General features: G+C 39.2%; 1 protein-coding gene across 1 annotated transcript in view; it reads right to left on the minus strand.

Moving 5' to 3' along the window:
• SGCZ (sarcoglycan zeta) overlaps positions 1-6,842 on the minus strand; it is a 933,024-nt gene extending 926,182 nt beyond the window's left edge. The window contains exon 1 of the mRNA XM_024131476.2: positions 6,701-6,842. Coding sequence (XP_023987244.1) covers positions 6,701-6,739 — 39 coding nt within the window. The 5' untranslated portion in view covers positions 6,740-6,842. The remainder of the gene's footprint in view (positions 1-6,700) is intronic.
• Between the last annotated feature and the right edge of the window lie 16,667 nt (positions 6,843-23,509).

The following is a 23,509-nucleotide window of genomic DNA, read 5'->3' on the forward strand; positions in this document are numbered from 1 at the left end:
CCAGGAGGGCACAAAAATGTCATTCTCAAAAAAGTATTCAGAGCCCTAGACTCTCAGACTTGGAAGATAGAGATCAACTGGTCCTGAGGTTTTTACTTTGTGTTCCTCAGTCTTACAGTTCTAGGCAATGTCCTGGGGTCAAGTGCAGGGGCAAAGGGGAAGTGGGTTAGACAGAGCCCCCAACCTCTCCTGCCCCCACCAGAACTGCTCCCCTTTTATCGGTATTAGATATTGCACTTGTTTAGAAGATACTGTTTGAACAAGTTCTTTAGCTGTGGCTAAAAATGATTACAACAAAACCCGGGAATCAGATCCAATTCCTACCTTGCGATACCACCATCACTTGAGAAACCTGTGATACACCCAAGGGGCCACTTCTGGTTGATGGCAAAGCCAGGGTTTAAACAAGGTCTTCTAAGTTCTCCTTCAACAAGATCTGTGCCCTTCCCACCATACCAATCAATCCCCTTAAAGGTTACAAGCTGTTAGATTTGGAGTGAGAGATTTAGTACGTTGGGATGCTTCTGACTTCCAAATGCCACTGAACTCCATTTTGGTGTGGGGTGATTGTTTCAATTAATGTCTAAGGCTGAAGCTTCAGCTCCTGTTTCACTGATGGGCATTGCCATGGCAATTAAAGCTCTTCTGGCTAGATAATGAAATCCTTTACTTAAAAAAGATTTCTGATCTCACCTTGGCATAGAACACTCTAGATAACCTATTTAATTCCAACAAAGCAGTATAAATGTTCTAAAATCAGAGCAGGGCTTACAATATTTTTCAGTCAATCTACAAAAATATCATTTAGGAGTATCAAGAAAACTCTCAAGACACTAGCACAGTTTTTAATTTTTAGGATGGGAGTCTCTGTAATTCTCTTGGAGGGATGGTAATCCTTAAGTTTGTTCATTCTGTGGTTGGCCTAGAAGTCTCTAATAAGTTTCACTGAGGATATAAGATTACTTCATGCTTCTAAACATTTGCCAAGAAAAAGAAGAGACTTAGAGTAAAATACTTAGATGTTAGTATGTTAAAATCTGTACTTGTATAAAATGAGGTAGCTCACTTTTAGTCACATGGAGATTTAGAAGCTAAGAATTTTGTCACAAATCAAGCACAATTCTAAAGAATGAAACTTAAAAACTTGTATTTTGACACAAAACATTTATTCATTTATACAGTTACCTATTTAAATGCATATACTCAAAAACTTCACAGAGATTTGAACAAAAGTACATGGTCATTTTCCTTAGGAACTTAAAGTTGTAAGCTCTGCTAAATCGTATTTTAGCTGAAATTCCAATACAGTATGAGAAACACCTCACTAAATATTATATAAAAGGCAAGCCCCCAAAGACGCATGCTGATTTATTGTCTTACAGCATGAAGCCATCTTGGGTAGCTATGATTTTGAGTCCATAAATCCTAAAATATTCTTTTTTACTGGGCCTTCAAAATTTGATGTATTTTCAATTGGTAAAGTCTGGAGATCAGCAAAGCTATAATAGCCAATGCAGAGATTGGAATATACACTTAGTGATGACAGTGGCCCAACGAAGATGTCTAAAATTATCATTTGCACAACTTCCCTCAAAGGTATTTTTCTTTTTTTTTTTTTTTTTTTTTTTTTTGTGGTATGCGGGCCTCCCTCTAAATTATCACTTGCACAACTTCCCTCAAAGGTATTTTTCTTTTTTTTTTTTTTTTTCGGTATGCGGGCCTCCCTCTGCTGCGGCCTCTCCCGTTGCGGGGCACAGGCTCCGGACGCGCCGGCCCCGCGGCCATGGCTCACGGGCCCAGCCGCTCCGCGGCACGTGGGATCCTCCCGGACCGGGGCGCGAACCCGGTCCCCCTGCATCGGCAGGCGGACGCGCAACCACTGCGCCACTAGGGAAGCCCAAAGGTATTTTTCTTAATTCTCTTTCCACTTATATCAAAAATGTTCCCTCATTCCTCCTAGACGTATAAAAAAAATGAATGTTTCCCTAGGGCTACTTGAAGTTTACTTTAACTTCAGTGAAACAAGTCTACACTCTTCATACAAAGAAATCAAGGTTAACAGTTTATCCATCTTTGTGATTGGTCCCTGTTATCAAAAGAGAATTGGAACTTGACCTGGATGGACAAAAGTTATAATTCATTTAGATGTGAAAGAGGTCAAATAATTCAGTACTCACAATTAAGTTTCCTTATTCTAATCCAAGAAATGAATATATAAGGCAGGTTGCTAAAAATATGCCATTTGTTGGAGAGTACTATTTTTCACTATGGAATGACTAACCAGAAAATACCACCTACTTACATTCATCACAAAGCCTCCTGCACTGCAGTAAGCCGACTTTCCTGGGCTGAGTGGTTTATTGATGAAGCAAAAAAAAAAAAAAAAAAAACATTTTTAGAATTCTTCTAAGTGCCAACTCTCTTATTTGATTGAAATTGTAGAAGAATGTACTATGAGACTTGGTTTTAGACCTCAGCATTTTTCAATCAACCACTTGTTTAAACACCTATGCATTCTTTGGCTAGATTATCATTTCTCACCCGTGCACTTTCTTAATGACCCAGTTGTATTATTCAGGGAAGCTTTTACCTCACCTATCTAGGGCAAGTTTCAAGATCTTGGTAAATGGAATTTTATTTAAATGAAAGAGATGAAATTAAACAACAGTGACTGAACTATATTTAATTAACTCAAACAAGTACAATTATATTTATTGAAAAGTTGTCTCATGCACCTCAGGATTAACTATGCCGTTTATAACTATATAGTTTATAATTGTGTACCTTAATTGATAATTAAGAAAATATTCCAGAAGCATACTGTTTATGTTCTACACGTAATGGAAAAATTCCATTTTAACTTTTAACTTCTAGCTAATCATCCCATTTCCTTTAGTGGGAACAGTCCTGACCAATAAATAAATAACAGCTGGTATAATACTGCAAATATTGTACTATACTCCTGATGTGTTTTATGTTTTTGATCTCAAAGCAACTTACAGTTATCCACAAATATACACTTAGCATCTGAAAGCATAATTTCTTGATTGTCAAATACAAGTGAATTAAAACATATTTCAAAAGCTAAGTAAAAGAATCGCCAAAGACATATGTGTTACTTAAACACACCATTTACTCAGCCTAATATCTCTTACAAATAAACACTACAAAAAGCAAATGTGTAAGTGCCAGCTCTACAAATTAGTGGCATTCTGTGTTCCAGTGCATAAGATATGTAGTTTAAAAGAGGGCAACCCCAGAGCTAAAATAAAAGCTAAAGTTATTCTTTTAAATATCAACTATTAAGAGTACTCTGTAACTCAGAGATATTTCAGGACAGAGGGTACTTTCCTTAATATCAATATTCATTAGCACTCACATTTCCAAAGCAGTCACCCATATGCTGAGTTGTTTGATGTTGTTTCTTCTTGAAAACAAACACCAGGGCAAAATCCAGAGTAAAGTTATACATTTATTGGAGAAAGAAACAGAGATCAAAGGGAAAAGAAAGACCAGAATTCTTTGAATGAGAATTCTCTCCCTTCGACACTGATCTGTTTCATCAGGCAGGTGTGTGCAGAAGAGAAGATGAAACATGCTTGTCTTCATTAGCAAGTTTTATACAAATAACTATATGTTAGTCTCCCACCAGTAAATCTTTTAATACGCAGATTAAATTTAGTTTTATGATAATGACAGCAATAGCTTAACAATTATCGAAGCTTACCTTCAGTTTAAAAACTTGCAAAAGGTAATACTATTTACTAAACAGCAGTTTTAAAAATCAATACCCACACATGCAGCATAGCAAAAACATATATATACTCTTTGTTAAAAATCTCATAAAGAGAAAATAGTCTGGCACATAGATGAAGAATTAGCAGAATCTTCCTTTCCTAAAACCTGAGGCAAGCAGCTTCAACTAATAATGTCACTAAGGATCTAAAACTAAGCTAAATGGAATTCTTTTTACGTACATTTATTTATCCGTCAAATCCCAGCGAACACTGTTTTTCTTTTCATGTATTTAAAGCAACTCAGAAACTAAAGTACTTATGTGACTCTGTCTTAAAGTGAGCATCCTTCGATCACAGGAAGAAAAGCCAAAAAGCAAATAATGTCAAAAATAAGTATCCCCAGCTTTTTTCTCCCCTCTCTCCACATGAGGGACTCTTCAGCAAGAAGCCACCAGAAAATAACTTCAACTGGAATGGTCTAGAAAACCCAAGCCGATGGATTCTGCTGGTAAGAGGAAATCCAGACAAGTTTTTCCACATGTAGTGTACCCATCTCTGCAAAGTGTATATATTCCAGAGTGTAAGTGTTTTAAAGCCTCCTTGTTCCAGGAGTGTAGTCAAATACATGACAACACAAATTTTATTTCTCAAACTGGAGGATCTCAATGTTTTCTAGTAAGGTTTGACTACCTTTCCTCTCTTGCCAGTTTTGACTTTCCACAGCATCATGGCCCTCACATAATTTTTCAGCACCCTCAACAGATCTTTGCCTCCGACATTCCTTCATTTCTTCCCCGTAGGTCATTGCCAAAATGTTTCCTTACACACAAGCTCTTCCAATTTCTACTGAGTCTAGCACATTCTGGCTGTGAGAAGCCCTGAGTGAATGTAAGCTGGGATCTTCTACTAAACTGATAGAAGTTTCCACCGTGAGTTTGCTCTTTCACTGATTTAAAAAATTTAGTGATGCCAGGGTTCAGAGGGGGATAAGCTTGGTAGGAAACTAATGGAATATCAGGGAAAGTGATCACCCCAAATCATTTTTCCCTTCCATTTCCCATGAGCAAAAGCTTGTCTCTGTACCATATTCTATATTTGACAAAAAAATAATCTGGATACTCTGCTTCTACATGAAATGTACATCACAAATGTTGTTCATGAACCTCGCTCCCAAGAGACTGGGAGGCTTGGGAAAAGGCAGCAAGAGATCCTTTCAAGCACAAAGGCATTGCGTCCTACCTTAGTATACGGATAATAGGAGACCTCTTTTCCAGGCCAAGGTCTACGGAGGGTGACCTTGGCCGTAACACAGAAACTTATTGTTCCCCAACTTTAACTAGAGCAGCAAATACGTCTCCTATTTGCTTTTTCCAACAAACCCCGAGTCTTAAATGAAGTGGTGTCTTAGTTCTGATCACCTTCCTCCACCCCACCTTCAACTACAGTGGGTGGCAGGGCCAATTCTCTCTCTGTGCCGCCTTTCTCTCGTATGCAATTTAGAGCACCAGGAGATTTGGGGTGCACGTTCCAGGAGAACTGGGCTCCCGGGTGGGCCAGGGCAGAGAGCAGGCTGCGGACGAGAGGCTTTTGCCCTCTACAGGGGATTTCTCCAGCTCTTTCCTCTTACTGGGCAAACCCATTTTCCTGACATTTCTGGGGAAACCTCTGCTAGTGAAGTTTCCCCAGTTGGTGAGGATGCGTCTGAAAGTCCTCACCTGCACACAGAGTCCATCTGAACTGATCTCTAGTGTAAAATAATCCCCTGAAGCAATAGAGTAGAGGGTAGAAAATGCCTGCGGGTAAAGAAGAGTGAAGAATAAAAAGAAAGGTTGCTCCCAAGCACTGCCCCCTTTCCTGTTTTCTCATTTACAGTGAGCGGGACATTTAAATGATTTTGTGGTTTGCTGATTTTTTTTTACGTTTGTTTTTTTTTTCTTTTAATGGGCACTGTAGCGGTGCTCATCGCTTTTTGAAAGCCGTGCCCACAGACAGAGGGGCATACTGTCAGCCTGAACGCTCCTGCCAGCCAAGCCCTCTCGGTGGAGCCGGGGACCCGGGAGGGAGAGGGTGCCTCGAGAGGACCCGGCGGACGGAGGGGGCAGAGTGGGCTCCGCGCGGGTCAGGACAGCTGCTTCTCCCACAGTGGGAAGGTTGCACAGAATCTCCCTGGGTATCGCTTCCCGCCCCACTCCTTGCAGCCCAGACCCACTCCCCCCTCCCCGGCCCCTCCCCACTCCCCCAGGCCCGCTCTGCGCTGGGTGCTCAGGGCAGGCACGTTCGCTGTGCTCGCGTCCCCGGGCCAGCGGGGGAACCTCTCCAGTCCCTTCGATTGCAGCGGGTCCCCCCACTGCACACGAGCTCGTGCCCAGGGCCGCGCAACTGTGGCTGAGACCGTGTCAGTGCTCGGGGGGAGAAAGGGGGTCTCACGAAGAGACGGAATGATAACGAGCCGTCGCTGCAGACGCCTCTGTACTGAGAATTTCTGAGCGGAAAGAGGCTTGTCCCCGTGTCGGGCCAGGGGACAAGCAGCTCGGAGCGGGAAGAGGGGGCAACGTGGCCGCGCAGCTCGGGCAACTTTGCTGGGCAACCAGGCGACAGCGGGCAGTGACCGTGCCGCCCGCCGCCTCCGCTTCCCGGGCGAGGTTAACGGGCCCGCGGCGCCGGGTCTGGTACCCAAAGTGCTGCTGTAACTGACGAGGGGAGGAGCAGGAGGGGTGGGGGGGGACCTGGCCCGAGAGTGCACGCCGAACTCCAGAAAGCAGCCCTCCGTGCTCGTCCTCGGCCCTAGGAGGGGCGCCCGCGCCCGGGTACACTTCACCCCAAATGCCCACTCGCCGTCCCACGGGGCCACCAACTATTCCAGCAGCGCAACGAAGAGGCAGAGAAAAAAGACAGACAGGAGAGCAAGAGAGCAGGCGAGGACCAGGAAGGAAGGAACGACGCCCGCCCCGAACATCACGTACCTTGAGCTCCTCTATGTCCAGGTTTGTTGATCTGTCCATGAAGCGAAACTAAAGGAAGTGAAGAGGAACCGGGCAAGTTGTACCAAAAAACAATCAGTCTTTTAGTTTCCAGCCTAAACTCAGCTTTATCCTCCTCCAAGCCCTGGCAGCATCTCTCAGTCTCATTCTCCGTGATCACGCCGCCTCCGCCAGTTAAAAATAATAAAAATAAATAAATAATAGTTATAATTCACTTTGTTTTACTTCCTCAAAGATTTAGTGACAGGTGATCTTTACCGCGGTGCAACACAGCTCAGTGGAATCAAGCGGGGGGCGCGGAGGGGGGCGGGGGAAAAATCCACTCTATTTAAGATTATTTCTTCTTCTGCAATAAGCTTAGAAACCAGCGAATTGCTGCATCCCAAGAAAAAAAGCTGCTTCCCTGGACAGCATCATGCGGCAAATTTCAAGCAAATGTGTTCAAACTGAACAGAAGAGTATATGATAAAAGCCTTCCTCGGTCAGGCTTACTCTGGTAGCTAATTTAGCACACTGTGAGTCCCAGGCTTCAGCAATGATCAATTTCCGTGGCAGGATAACCAAATCCCCGAAGTCCTGCATAGACTTAAAAAATGTCTTGCAGCTACGAGGTATTCTCTCAGTGGGGAAAAAAAGATGATCAAGTCTGAAGGGAACGTTCTCCTTTGAAGGTTAGGCTAAAAGAGTTGAGAGAATAGGAGGTGGCTCCTACAGAGGAGAAGAGAGAGAGAGAGAGAGAGAGAGAGAGAGAGAGAGAGAGAGAGAGAGAGAGAGAGAGAGAAGCCAGAGAGGAAGAGAAAAATTTTCCTCGTGCTTCGCTGTTTTACTAGACTTCACCACCAGGGGACTGACTTCACTTCTCTCTTCCCACAGCCAGCGCAAAGGGGATTTCTCTCATCTGTCAAAAAGCAACAACTCCTCTCCAGACAAATACTATGCTGCTGGGTCTTAAAGACTGTCCTCTGCCCAGAATCCACTAGGTGACGAGCCTTTTAATTTCTCTCGCATGTCGCCTCATCTTGTTCCCATAGATCTGGGAGAAACATGCATGAGTGCATCATACACGTCTTCACTTTACATCACTGCTGCTTTCAGTGTCAGCGACATTTTTTTTTAAACTTAAGACTTTGAAAGAAAGTGACAAATAGAGGAAATGTCCTGTGCTGATGCTTAGGAGAAAGCAATCTTTTATCGGAAAAAATTATTTTTTAAATAGACCCTGACAGGTGAGTATGCTTAACTTGTAGGGTGTAGATCTGGGGAAAGGTTTCATTTTCTTCATTTGAAGGTCTTAGTGTAAAAAAAGCTTGACTTTTTAAAAACATTTTTCACTGAAGTATAGTTGTATAATATTATGTGTTATAGGTGTATACTATAGTGATTCATAATTTTTAAAGGTTATATTCCCCTTATAGTTATTATAAGATATCAGCTATATTCCCTGTGTTGTACAATATATCCTTGTAGCTTATTTAATACATAATATTTTGTACCTCTTAGTCCCCTCCCCCTATATTGCCCCTCCCCCCTTCCTCTTCCCCACTGTGTAAACCACTGGAACAGATAAATGTGTGTTCTCTATATCTGTGAGTCTGTTTCTTTTACGTTACAGTCACAAGTTTGTTGTTCTTTTTAGATTCCACATATAATTGGTTATCATACAGTATTTGTCTTTCTCTGTCTGACTTATTTCACTTATGAAAGCTGGAATTTGAAGGGACCTAAACAGTCTCCTCTTATTGTATTATGTCACATAAACTGGTGAGACTTAACAATGTTTTCAGATTCAGAAAATAACTGAATAAATAATTACCTGTGTTTCTAAAAAGAATTTTTTTTTTTTTTTTTTGGATTTACATGGGCACTCAATGTGTCTAGGCTCCTGTCTCCCGGCCAGCTTCTCTGACTTTATCTATTTTTTTTTTAACATCTTTATTGGAGTATAATTGCTTTACAATAGTATGTTAGTTTCTGCTTTACAACAAAGTGAATCAGTTATACATATACATATGTCCCCATATCTCTTCCCTCTTGCGTCTCCCTCCCTCCCACCCTCCCTATCCCACCCCTCTAGGTGGTCACAAAGCACCGAGCTGATCTCCCTGTGCTATGGGCTCTTCATGACATTTTTTTTCTTAGATTTCATATATATGTGTTAGCATACGGTATTTGTTTTTCTCCTTCTGACTTACTTCACTCTGTATGACAGACTCCAGGTCCATCCACCTCACTACAAATAACTCAATTTCGTTCCTTTTTATGGCTGAGTAATATTCCATGGTATATATGTGCCCCATCTGACTTCATCTTTGTCCTCTTCCCTCACTCTGCCCTCGCCCTGGTCTACCCACCCACCTGCCGCTTCCTCTGCCACTGGCTCTTTAACACCAGCTCTTGTCCCTCAGTCAGGACCACTGCTCTCTCTCCCTCTGCTCTTTGCATGTTTAACCCTCATGCTTCATGAAACTAAAGCCATCTCTTCAGAGAGGATTTTCCTCAGGTGGATCCCCCAGACCTTCCCCTCTCTGTCATCTCTTTGTGGCAGTTACTTGCTTTTCCATTATTTCATGTGCGCATTTGTTATCTTTTTGTCTGTCTCCTCTAGCAGACTGACTATAAGCTCTGGAGGGCAAATTCTATACCTTTCTTATTCGCCAATATATCCCAAGAATTCGGCACAATATAAGCCCACAAATATGCCTGGAACAGATAAATCTTTTACAGTTATTTCATTACCGTGGAAACACCTCCATGACTCCCTCACTCCTCAACACGCAAAGACCACTTCTTCCCCTCCCAATCTGTAGCTCAGATTTATAATCAAGCATGCAGAGTTCTTCAGTTTTCACCTAGTCTATTCCTTAAACTTATCAAAGCTAGCTTTCCCTCAGACTTTGACTTGTGCCTACAGCTTTCAAAGCTAACATCAAGTAGCCAACAGTCCATAATTAGTGGAGCTGAACTTCAAGTTCTCAAAATAAATTTTAAATGTTCACTTTACATAATTATTTTACATAATATATGATGAAAATAATAAGGCTGCAGGTGGAGAATAAATGAACTTGTGTAAAATGTATAACTCTAAAAAAGATCTTTTCTAGCAATTATCAATAACACAACATTAATAAACATCATTACATATGTTTTTTAAAAGTCAAGGGTTTCCATATAAAGCGATTTTACATTCCCTACCAACCTGTTATTGCTTAACTTTAGAAAATTGAATATAATCAGCAAATTTATTTTGAGCACATTAACAAAGTGATAATATCTCTGAGATAACTTTAAAATGTGAAGTTGTGAAAACACAGTTCAAGAAAGATATCTGCAAAAATAAACATTAATGTCTGAACACTATTCAGAAAGGGGAGACTCCAGAAAGTTTCTCTTAGTAAGGCATAAAATTATAGTTGGAAGAAGAAGTGATATTGTACTAAATAATAAAGGATAAGCTTAGCCATATTTTTTAAAGTTGTATATAGTCATATATAATAACTTTAATAAATCTTTAGTAATATGAAATTATACCCAACATTTGATGTTGACCAGACTGACATTATATGAGCTACAGAAACTATAAGTGATTTCCAAAATCACTTCCAAATTTGAGTCTAATTAAATGTCTACAAAGCAAGAGACTTCAAGTCTTTTACTATTTCATGAATTCCCATGCAAATTCATTAAGCTAAATACTCTTAAAATTAAAAAATGAAATTGATCACAAAATATGGTTTTCTGAAACATATTTACGTAACCTTTCAAAGCAATCAGGACCCGATTCCACTTCAACTGGCATGTGATTAAGGGCGACAATGTAAGAAAATGAAATAACTTTAAATAAATTTGAAATAAGGCAATGGAAAGATGGAGAAGCGAACTGAGGAAAAGAATATTATCTAGATGTCCTGAAATCACAATATTAAGATGAAGAACAGCTACCCATGGCTGCTCCAGGAGATCAAACTGGCACATGGCAGGGTATGTGGAAGAAGCAATATTCAATTTTAGCAAAGAGGTATAACTCACAGGGAAACTGCAAATAGCAATTACAACCCCCAAGCAGGGGGGAGGCAGTTTGGAAACACCTGCAGGTTATGAGATGTTACATTTCAGGATCACTCATCCATGGACACATTCATCAATATCCCCTTCTACCAGAAGGTATCAAAGGAAATGTACACAAGCCATTAGGAGCTTCTTTATTTTAACCAATTTACAGAAGTGGGAAACAGAGAGATTCCTTTTTTTCTAATAGACAATATAATTTTTATTCATCATATATGCCTGAAAAACCCTTCTACAATTTTCAATTTTATAGGCTTTTATATTCCCCTCTCCCAAATCTCGAGCCAAATTTAAAATGTTTATGCTTTATATTTTGAGTATCTTAGTGTACTACATACTAAGATCATATTTTATTTCCACTTTCTGTAATTAGTAAAGGGATGAGTAATGTGTTATGATTCATTAAAAGAGAGTAATAACTTATTTACATAGTTGCCCCAGTTAGCTTCTAGTGATTAGCATTTGTAGTCATATGATCTAGACACTTGTCACAGAAAAGGTTTATTTCTCAAAAGTGTTACTCTTCACTCCATGATGTTTTAAAAATATGCACTAGAAAATTCAGAAAATATAAAATACTTGGTTGTTTTTATTTTTGTATAAGAAATGCAACTGTTTTTATGTGAATACATGAGGAATAATAAATTAAATGAGCTATTAGCATTTAATAGTGTGATGTAGTGGAAAGGATATCCTTTGGCTCTTCCCCAAATGATCACCTCTATTATAACATAGATGTATATTTCTTTTTTTTTTTTTTTTTTTTTTTTTTTGTGGTATGCGGGCCTCCCTCTGTTGTGGCCTCTCCCGTTGCGGAGCACAGGCTCCGGACGCGCAGGCTCAGCGGCCATGGCTCACCGGCCCAGCCGCTCCGCGGCATGTGGGATCCTCCCGGACCGGGGCGCGAACCCGGTTCCCCTGCATCGGCAGGCGGACGCGCAACCACTGCGCCACCAGGGAAGCCCAGATGTATATTTCTTATTAAAAAAAAAATCAATGTTGAAATTATGTTACAATAATTTCTGCTCAACTTCAACCTAAGTCATGTTCCTACTCAAAATTTTCTTCAAGAAAAAAGAAAAGGAAAAGAAAAGAAAGGAAAAGAAAAATAGGATTAGCTCAGACAACAAGAGAAAGCAAAGGAGAAAAAGAGTAAGAGGACACAGACATGCCTGTTTATGGCCAAAAAGAAGCCAGAATGTAGAATTAAAGCTACTAAAAATTCGAAACTGGGAACACATCTCCCATTCCTTTTAGATTTAATGGCGAAAACTACTGGCAGCTGCATATTTTGAGTGAAAATTATATTTAATTCTTTAGCCACATATGATTTTAAAAGTACCTCAGTCGTGAGAATACACATGCTTTGTATAGCATAGATTAGTTTATCAAAGATAATAGAGAATCTTCTTTGCAGAATTTAGAGATTTGTGATTAATACTAACAGTTTTAAAAGCATCCCCCGAACAATTATTTATTGCAGCTCAGAGTCATGAACGTTGGTAATCATAGTTGGAAATTTTAAAAACAACTCACATCAGGGTTAAGCTTCGCATGGCATATAAGAAATAGAAACATAACAAATCTACCGAAAAAAAAAGCCTGATCAAAACTTGAATTAAAGTTCACAACAAATGCATAGCAGTTAACACTATAATACAGTAATAATTAAAACAAAAGAGAAGCATGCCAGCACCAAAGGATATCACATTGCTATTATATAAGCACAAGTAAATGGGAAAGAACGATGGCGAACTCTTCAACCCAAAGGCACTGTTGCCCCTCAGTGCACTTTCCCATCAGAAATGATTATCAGTTTACCTAGAAGCTTTAAAAGGTCAGAGACAGCGAACCCGAAAATTATAACCACACACCAAATAAAATACAACTGCAGAATCTGTTAAATTGCAACCTTCACCCTCAGACCAAAAATCTTTTACTATTAGGAAAAAAAGGAAAGCCTTTGGCTTTCATTACGCATATTGACTGTATAAGTCGGTTCATTTAATTTCAAGAGCTCAATTCTTTAGCAAAATTAATCTCTATAAACAGGCTTAATATTAATTTTTTAAACTAACCCTTTGGACGGAAAGTGACTCTTCTGAAAATATTTTTTATTCCAGCAGACGAACCTGAGACTCTTAGGCCATCACCATAAACACAGTGATAAACCAATATAATACCTACAATAAAATCTTTACGAACTGTCAGTCTTTCGATGTGTTCTACTGGCATCACTCTAACAAGAAATGGAGACATATGAGGGACAGGGCCATGGATTTGGTGAGAGATTGAGTAAAACAGTAATTGATTCTAAAAAAATGATCTGAATAGCCAGGAGGAACTGAAAGTAGCATCGGCCTTGGATGGAGTAATTTCGGAGCAGGAAAAAAAAAAAAAATACTAAGGAATCTGGTAGAAAATACTTAGGGTGATTAAATACTAAAACAAGTCCCTTACTGTCAATTAACTTCTAGTTTGGAATTTTTCCTATTCTGAGAATAACAAAGAATAATACCATAAAATAGAACATTGTTGTTTTTTCTGTTGTTTGTTGGCATACAATTGTTCTTTGAAACTTGTTTTTAGGAAATTAATGTGAAATTTCTTCTCTTTTTATTCCCATGCCTGCACTAAACAAAATAAAATAAAGATTAAATGAATGGAATTATATTTTATAAGTTAATGTCTTATGATATGTACCTTAAGGAATTACCTAGCTATAAAGTTGATTTCTAAAGAATATGGTATCCCTAAATAATAAAATTTTGATTGAGTTTTTTTTTCAATTCTTTCTTATATTTGTAGAAGGGGTTGGGTCCAAAGACTGTCCAAAGTTAAATTTTACTAGTATCTTTCGGCAATCAGTTTCCTATTACCATCAATATGTCGTATTGTCATGGATCTTTAAAATTTTGACAATTTTCTCCAAGGAGAATTTTGGTCTTTTGATCATTGTTAACATTCTTATTGTGTATGAAATACTTTAAAGTTCTCCAAGAGCACAGGATGAAAACATTAAAAATTAATAAATAAGTACAATTCTGTAGTGTTTAAAACTGTCGTTAACTTGCTTACAATAAAAAAATAAAGCAGGAAGGCAAATTGGCGGCTTATGGAGCCGTGAGTTAGCTGGAATCATCTATCTTGGGTGACAAACTATGCTTACATCGAGTGGTCCCAAACTGCTTAATCAGCCATAGCAACATTGAAACCCATGCAGCATGATACCGCCTGGGTTCTTTTCATAGTCTACCCATTTCTGACTGTTGAGAGGACCCAGTTAGGGAGCACGTATTTGAGTTTTTTAAAAGCTTAGTTATGCGTGACAATTTTGTTACATAAACTGATATACTCTTGATATTGAACTGCAAGTAATTCTCCGTAAGCCGCAGCCTGAGTAATGCCATATGTCATTATGACAAGAGGTTTTCTAAAGAGCCCGGGAATATCTATCTTTGCCCTAACTGCAAATAAAATTTCATATGTTTGGCAATGACTTTTAGACAAGAAGGTTCCTTCCCAAATGCAGGGTCCTTAGCTTTTTCCTTAAACTTCCTGCTCTGAATGCAGTTAGTTACCTTCCTCTTTGAATACTTCAAGATTTGGCTTGTTTTCCTGATGTTCCTCAGAATGTATTCATAATAAAGATTGCAAACATCCTTATTATTCAAAGTTGATGCGTTTGGAAATGTATGTTTGAAAGGGCGAAATTTCCTAAAAACATAACTGAGCATGTTAATTTCTTCCATCTAGAGAATAAAGACAATTTTTATCTGTGATTAAGTATTTTTGTTTTGATTTGTGAAGTACATATGGATAAAATGCATGTTTACTAGAGGTCCGAACATTAGAGACAGAATGAAACACCTTTCTAGATTTTTCTTTCAATAATCCATTTTAGAAGCAGTCTCAGTCTAAGGTAAATTGTAGCTCATGTTATAATCACTTTCATAATTCTTTGTTACTGTATTGTTCTTAATCATATGGTAAGGTTGTAAACCTATTTTTCTACCTGTTTTTCTGACCTGGAAGCAAAATACAAATTTTCTATATTTTCATTAAAAACTAATTTCACAAAAATACATTTTCTAAATATATTTTATAAGTTGTCTTGTCTGCACACCCTAGAAGTTTATTCTGCATTTATCATCCTTCTTGTCCACATCTGATAAGGGTGCTGGGGAGTAGGCTCTCCTTAGGGGCTGGGACACTTTTGCAAGCCACTTCCTGCTGGAGATAATTTGGGAGCTGTATTCATTTTCTAAAGCTACCATAACAAGATATCACCCACTGGTAGCTAAATAAATGTATTTTCTCACAGTTCTGGAGGCTAGAAGTCTGAGATCAAGGTGTCAGATCAAGGCGTCAGCATTTTGGTTTCTTCTGAGAGAGGTGAGGTCAGGATCTGCTCCAGACATCTCTCCTTGACCTGCAGTGAGCTGCCTGCTCACTGTGTCTTCATATGTATGTGTGTATCCTTATGTCTCTCTGTGTGTCCCAATTTCTTATCATTATAAGGTCTCGGTCAGATTGGGCTAGGGCCCACCAAATGGCCTCATCTTAACCTAATCACCTCTTTAAAGGCTCTATCTCCAAATACAATCACATGTTGAGGTACTGGGGGCTAGAGTTTCAACATGTGAATCTTGGAGGGGACACAATTCAACACGTAACAAAATCTCAGTTGTTTTGCATTTGGAACATCCAATATTAAAGGTAGTTTCTTTGGCAGTGAAATTCCCTCAAATTATTAGTAGGCTTAAAATCTATTTCCTTCCATTTAATTTCATGTGTCCGTGACCACATTCAAATTTCTTTCCAAGATAAAACCCTCAGATGTGCATTACATCTTTGCTTCCTTCTCAGTGTCCCCTTTGTTAAACTAATGGGTGGCTTACATGATGACAAAGGGACAGTAGACTTGGCCGGAAGACCACCCTTAATCTGAATTTTGCCACAAATCTGTTCAAGTTTATTAAACTGAAAAATTTTGCTGACCCTTTGCCACACAAAGCTTCTTAAAATTTTGATCTCTTACTTTGTGGGGCCTCAGGGCAGTTGATATTTCTATCCTTTTGGTGCCTTAAATTTCTGGACTGTCTCTTTTCTTACATCTCTTTCTTACAATACTTTGCCAAAGGCAGCTAATTTTAGTGAATGCACACTACAAACATTTTTCCAACTTTTTCCTCTTGAGCTGAAAGCTCAGTAGATCTGCCTTCCAGACTATCACTGGCAACAGTCTTACCAGATTTTTGCCTGCTATAACAGGGCTCTCCAGGCTTTTAGTGTCTGATATCTGATCCCTTGTCATGGGTCACTGATAAGCCAATACCACATTTTAGGTGTTTCCGGCTAGGAGTTAAGGAAAAGGGCTGGGCATTGGGGAGGTTCCTGGGAATAAGCCAGGAAATGGCGTACACCACTTCTGTTCACGCTGCATTGACCAGAAGGTGGTCCCATAGCCCTGCCTAGGTGCAGAGGAGCCTGGGAAGTGCAGTATTGCTATGCGGCTGGAAAGGAGCTGTGTGAGCGCCCGCATTCTCTAACACAAGACTCTAGGGAATTTTTTGCACACTTGTTGGTTGTAACCAAAAAAAATACCGAATAACACACAATCACATTAACACTGAAATTAATGTGTACATACATGCATTCAGAGTCTAGTCCCACAGACTTAAGTGCAAAAATGTAAAACTGAATAAAATATTAATATGGTTAATATTATTTAATTACATAAATATATGTTGTTAAACTATAAAGAAATTCATAGGTTTGGGAGGTCAATGCAGGTGGCATATTTATTTGCTCCTGTGCTCATCACACCCCATAGGTCCACCCACCCACTGGTGTATTCCTTCACAAACACTCATTGAGAACCATCTACCTCTCAGGCCCTGAGCTCTTAATATTGTCTCAGATCTAGTAAAAAAAGTCCTGCGACTACTAACAAAAGCCAGCCCTTTGCCAAAATAAAAGCCTCTAATGGGAACATCTCCTAATAGTTAAACAACCCATTAGGTCAGAAATAGAATGGTCAAGGCAAACAAAACAAATTGTTCCAAACATTCATCTCCAGACACTGTGTTCCAGCAAATTATTGGAGGAATGTTCATAGCAAAGCACAAAAGGAACACTTACGCCTTTGAGTTTTCTGCATACCACCTCGTAGAAGCATAAAATTTTTAAAAACTGGACAGAGACCATAAAAACAATGTTGGCAAACCTTCCTTTTATATAAAAAAACAGATGCGTACATAAATAGAATTATCTAAAGCAGAAAGTGCCAAAGCCAGGATTAGAATCTCTCCAATGATAGAATAAGAAATATTAAAAATATGTGCTCTTCCTGTTATTATCCTCTCAATCAGTAATATACATGGAGAAAGCAGCCACAAACTAAGTGAAAATCCAGATGCCAGAAGCATAAAATATTTGTCTGGAGCCTCCACATAATGAAGTTTAACATATAAACATTGACACTCATAAAGATATACATTATAATTTTCAGTAAAGGCATACTACCTTTCTTCATGAAAAGCTTTTAAATGTCTAAGGAAATAAAGATAATCAATATTTCACATTCATACTAAATATTCAGAGCAATACGCCTCATTATTAAAGCCGGCAAATTCCTCCAGGAATAGTATCACACTGTATTAAACACAATAACTGAATCGCCCTCAATGTCACTCATTTCTCTATGTATAGATAAGAGACCTATACATACACATTTGCATGTACTTAAAGCACATGTAAATATACGTTTTCTATCAAATAGAAAGATGCACTCTTCACACTATAAATCCATCAACTGACAGCTCATGAAAACATATCCTTTCTAGAATCTTTCCAAATTAAATAATAAGCACTGCATGATATTGCTATATAGCAAAGAGTACATGGAGCTTTTATGACTGAACTTTCTGAACTGCAATCAATCATATGTTACTAAATCTCTTTCCCCCCAAAATCATAGGCACACATGTCTTTCAAACACATGTATTTTTAAACTGCGATATATAAGTTCTAAGTTGATATATTTCAGATAATGTACTGTCTTATTTAATCTCTCCATGGTGTGTGCACGTCTCTGCAAACTTTGTCACTATTTCCTGCTCCTTGCCTAAACTTTTCTTTTTTGATTTTTCTCTTACCTTTCCAGGCTCATCTTGCCATTCTCTCCTTCATAGGTCTTTCTTCTCCTTTCAAATTGCTGTTCTCAGTGTCCTCTCTGCTCATCTAGATCCTCTTCACCTTCCCCCTCTCTGAAAATATCCAAAATAGTAATGACCCTCAGATTTACATCTGCAGCTCAGATCTTTCTCTCATGCTCTCCATTTATATCATATTTAACATCAACCCCTGAACATACCACCAGTATCTTATATTTAACATATATATAATTGAGTCTATATATTCACTTCCTAAGTGAGTTTATTTCCCTGCATTGCTAATCACAATTTAGAAATATCTGAATTATTTTTACATGTTTCTCCTTCATGCTCTACCATCCAATCAATTGCCAAAACGTCTTTAGTTTTTCCTATGAATATTTCTCCAAATTTTATCCTTAAACCTTTTCCACTGCCATAGCTCTAGTTTAGATATGTATCATTTTTTGCTCAACACTCTCCAAACCATATTCCTTTTTATTACCAGTGTCATGTCTTTCACTGGTCTGTTTATCAAGTGCAAGACCTATGTCTAATTCATCATAATTTTCCCTAGCACAGTGCCTGGGACATAGAATTAGCACAGTATAAAGGCTTGATCATTCCTTCATTCAACCACAGTGTAGCAATCACCTACATGGTTCTAGATGCTCTGGTTCTATCATGGGACAAAATCTGGAAAGATACCACCTTCCTCAAACTTACATTCTAGCAGGAGACAATAGACAATAAATAATTAAAAAATATAAATGAGTAAATTATTAGCATGTTAGCATGGAAAGTGACTCAGAAGAAAAGAAAGAAGATTGGATTAACACGGATGAAGAAAACAAGGAGAGGGCAAGTTAGAAATTAAATAAGGTGGTCAAGATAGGTCTAATTGAGATGAAAGAGGCAAGAGAGTTACACATGCATTTATCAGGAATAAAAAATAGATCAGGCAGAAGGAACAGCAAGTACAAAAGTTCTACAATGAGAACACACATAATGTGTTCAAGAAACAGCAAGAAAGCCATAGACAGAGGGAAGTTACAAGGGGAAGAGAACAAGGAGGTGAGATCAGAGAGCTAATAGGCATTTGGGGCCATTGTGCAGACTTAGGCTTTTACTCTGGGTAATAGTGTTGAATAAAGAACAGTAAAGCTCCTTATGAAAGAAATATGTCTGCAAACCTAAAATTATTCACCAAAATAAGAGAGAAGGTAAATGATGGCTTCATAAACTGTCCGTTAGCTTGGTGTGTCCAATAAAATACCCTCATTTTATAATATCATTAAGGGACTTCCCTGAAGGTCCAGTGGTAGAGAATCCACCTTCCAATGCATGGGACACGGGCTCAATCCCTGGTCAGGGAACTAAGATCCCACGTGCCGCGGGTCAACTAAGCCCGCCTGCCACAACTACTGAGCTCACGCGCCTCAACTAGAGAGCCCATGCACTCTGGAGCCCACAAGCCACAACTAGAGAGAAGCCCACGCAGCGCAGTGAAAGATCCCACATGCCGCAAAGAAGATCCTGCGTGCCACAACTAAGACCCAATGCAGCCAAAAATAAATAAATAATAAATCTTAAAAAAAAATAAAATATCGTTAAGACATATCACGTTGGATTCCTTTAATGTCTTGTAAATTTGGATTAGTCAAATAAAATCAACAACCTTTCCGACAGCACCAATTTAAAAGCTGACCACGGGTATGTTTGTGACACTGCAGCACGCTGAGAACAGTTGTTCAAGCTGCCTTGAGCCACAGGGTTTTGAAAATGTCCCTAATGGTCTGAAAAAAAAAGTGGCACCAAACACTGGTTAACTTCTTCTATAAGAAGCACTAATTCCAGCAGAACACACGATTTTAAAACTGCTGCTGTAAATCAAGTGTGAGTGCAGAAGGTAGATTTTTGAAAGTGGAGTAACCATCCACAACTAAGTAGTAAGACATGGCACATTATTTTGAAACTACCCTTGGAGGCTGATTTTGCTAAGAGGTCCTGAATGCTCTAGTTTTACTTCTTTGGTTTAGAGAACTATGATATTGATTTTTAAAAAGCTTCAATTTTGAATGGAGAGGAAGTTGTGAGCCCTTCACAATCCCATCAGTGACCCAGTGCATTGGGAAAACACCTCAGTTGGAGGCAATACTTTCATCAGATCCCCTTGCAAGGCCTCAGGTGACCTTCTCTGCCTTAGGTGGGCATCCCATAAGGTGCTTGCAGAATAAGAAAATATTTCCACTGATTAAGGGAGCCTACTATACAAGTTTTACTTTCCATTATGTATCTAACCTAAAATTTCATCTGATCTCTCCCAATATATCTCTACATAGCATTTTTCCAAAGCTAAACACATTTGATAAATAGATTTTCTTCAATCTGTCTTTTCAAAACATCACTCTTTACATGTATAAAAAGTAAATCCAGGGATATATGGTTTCAGCTACACCATGGCAAGAGCTTGGAAGTTGTCACTGCCACCCTTAAAATAAGAAAACTCTAACAAACTAAAAATCAGTGACTTTTATTGGACACATCAGAAAACTAACTGTCCTGCAACTGTGGTTGCAGGACAGTTAGTCACTCCTAAATCTGGAGAGACAGGTGAACCTGGAGAGTCACAGCGATAGCTGCTCACCTGGAGCGAACTATAAAATAGCAGGAACACTTAACTGGTAATTTTAACAAACTGCTGAAGGCTGAGTGTAAACTATCATGACGGTGAAAAACTCCAGGGACTTCACTTTTAAAGGGGACCTCATATATTTGTGAATTTTACCTCTGGGAAACCCACCAGGATCTTATGGTGAAGAAGGATTCTCTCTTGGGTCTGGCAGGGGGAGGAAAGGGGTAATGATTAGGAAATAAAGCCAGTGTTCTCCATAACAAAAGCTTACCCTCCAGGGGAGAAAACTTTGGCAGAGCCTTGTTTTACCTGGGGGAAGGGCATTTCTCCCAATCCAGGCTTCTTTATCCTTCCTGTCTCACCTCAAGGGGTAAAAGCTATAGTGTGAGAGCAACACCTTGTGAAGGTGGGCAACAGGCCCCACTAAAAGATTTAACCACAAGACTATGTGTCGTTTCCTCTGCCCATACCTCACCACTGCACACCGGGGTCCAACAGAATAACCATGGATTACAGCTGAAAGAGCTGCAAGACTCAGACTCTAAAAAGGATTTCCTTCCAAAAAAGAGGGGATATATGTAAACATATAGCTGATTCACTTTGCTGTAGAGCAGACACTAGCACAACATTGTAAAGCAACTATACTCCAAAAAAAATTTGTTTTTAATTAAAAAATTAGGGACTTCCCTGGTGGTCCAGTGGTAAAGAAATCGCCTTACAATGCAGGGGACGCGGGTTCCATCCCTGGTCAGGGAACTAGGATCACACATGCTGGGGGGCAAATAAGCCCATGCACCACAACTACTGAGCTTGTGCGCCTCAACTAGAGACCACTTGCTGCAAACTACAGAGCCCACGCACCGCAACTACAGAGCCTATGCGCCCTGGAGCCTGTGCGCCACAACTAGAGAAGAGAAAACCCACATACCACAACGAGAGAGAAGCCCACGCACCACAATGCAGATCCTGTGCGCTGCAACGAAAGATCCCACATGCCTCAAGGAAGATCCCGAGTGCTGCAACTAAGACCCGATGCAGCCAAAAATAAATAAATTAAATAAATAATAAATCTTTTTTTTAATTAAAAGAATTTTAAAAATATAAGGATTAGATCTTAGGGAAGCCCAAAGTCAAGAGGGGAAACAAAAATAAGTACACTAAAGGGATTTTAAGCCTCTCCTACCTACAGCTACAGCAAACACTCAACACAGCTCAACTCCTAACCAGATTAACAAAAATCCTCACGATAAAGACCTATTTACCTTAGTTCCCATTACTCCATGAAACATATCTAGCTACTAACAAAAATAACAATGTGAACCAAAAAGCAAAAAATAACATCAAAAATTTAAAAATAAATCCTGAAGAGACAAGGAAATCAGGAAAATTAAGACTGAGATATGACACAGACGTTGGAATTATAAAACAGAGAAATTAAAATACTTATGGTTAACATGCTAAGGGCTCTAATGGAGAGTGGAATGAAATTTATAAAGCGTTGAAAAAAGAAAAAAAAAAAAAAAACACCTAGAACTCTATATCCAGCAAAATTCTCCTCAAATGTGAGAGAGAAATAAAGACATCTCTGGCAAACAAACAAAAAACTGAGGGAATTCATTGCTACTAGACTTTCCTTGCAAGAGCTGTTAAAAGAAGTTCTTTAGGCAGAAAGGAAAAAACACAGTTCAGAAACTCAGATCCTTACAAAGAAAGGAAGAGCTATGTATGGAAAAGCAATAAATTAAGGTAAAATAAAATCTATCATTTTTCTTATTCTTTATTGAGCTACAAGATAACTGATTATTTAAAGTAGTAATAGCAACAGTGCATTTTTGTGCAATTATAGCATATGAGTAAGTGTATAAATGGCAGAAATATAAGACACCGAAGGGAGATGTTAGGAACACTCACGTATCAAGTACCTGCACTACCCATGAAGCAGGATAGTTTTAATTGAAGATGGATTTGGAATGGTTAAAAAAGTGTAAGGGAAACTCTATGATAACCAGTAAAAAAAATGTTTCAAAAGTATAAGTTGGTATGCTAAAAGAGGAGATAAAATCGAGTGTCTAAGCAAAAAAAAAAAATTTTTTTTTCACAATAAGGAAGCAATTAAAAATGATCTGTGGCAGGATTCTCAGTTGAAACCACAGAAGCTGAGTGTGTCTGGTCAAGCAAGCAAGGAAGAGAGAGAGAGGGAGAGACAGACAGACAGAGACAGAGAGAGGAAGGAAGGAAGGGAAGAAGGGAGGGAGGGGGAGAAAGGAAGAAAGAGAGAGAGAAAGATAAAGGAAAGAGAGAGAGAGAAAGAGAAAAAGAAAGAAAGAAAGGAAGGAAGGAAGAAAGTTTAATGGCTAAATATTAGTTGAGAAGGTTGGAGAACCAGGCTTAAGACTAAACTTTGGGAAAAAAAATGCTCTGAGCCACCCTGCCGAAGGGTAACGAGAAAATCAACTGCCACGGGCACTCCTACTAACAAGCTGCAGGTACTACAGGTTTTTTAAATTTGTTGCAAAGAACCTGAGTACTTCACTGCTCCTGGTGTTTGCCGAATGCCGCTCCTGCACTCGGACACAGACCAGACACCCACCACCATCACCCAAGCCGGAGGTGCCTGCCCTCGTCACGCCCCCCACCCCCCGCCCCGCACCACAAAAAATGGATTCTGTGCAGGACATCCTTCCTCAGACTGCTTACTTCCACGTTGGACTATCCTGCTGTCATGTCTGGAGGAGATGAGGGCACATGTCTGGGCTCCAGCTTCAAAGGAACATGGGAAGCAAGTTTTCTGGCTTCTTCATGAGAAGGTAAGACAAACGCGGGGAAATTTTTCAGACATGCACGGTTATACTCAAAAGTTCAAGGCAGCAAGAAACCACAAAGCTCAAAGACACTTAGAACATTTCAAATTTATATCACTGCCCTTTGTTTCAA

This window comes from Physeter macrocephalus, chromosome 20, assembly GCF_002837175.3.
Source record: "Physeter macrocephalus isolate SW-GA chromosome 20, ASM283717v5, whole genome shotgun sequence".
Taxonomy (NCBI): domain Eukaryota; kingdom Metazoa; phylum Chordata; class Mammalia; order Artiodactyla; family Physeteridae; genus Physeter; species Physeter macrocephalus.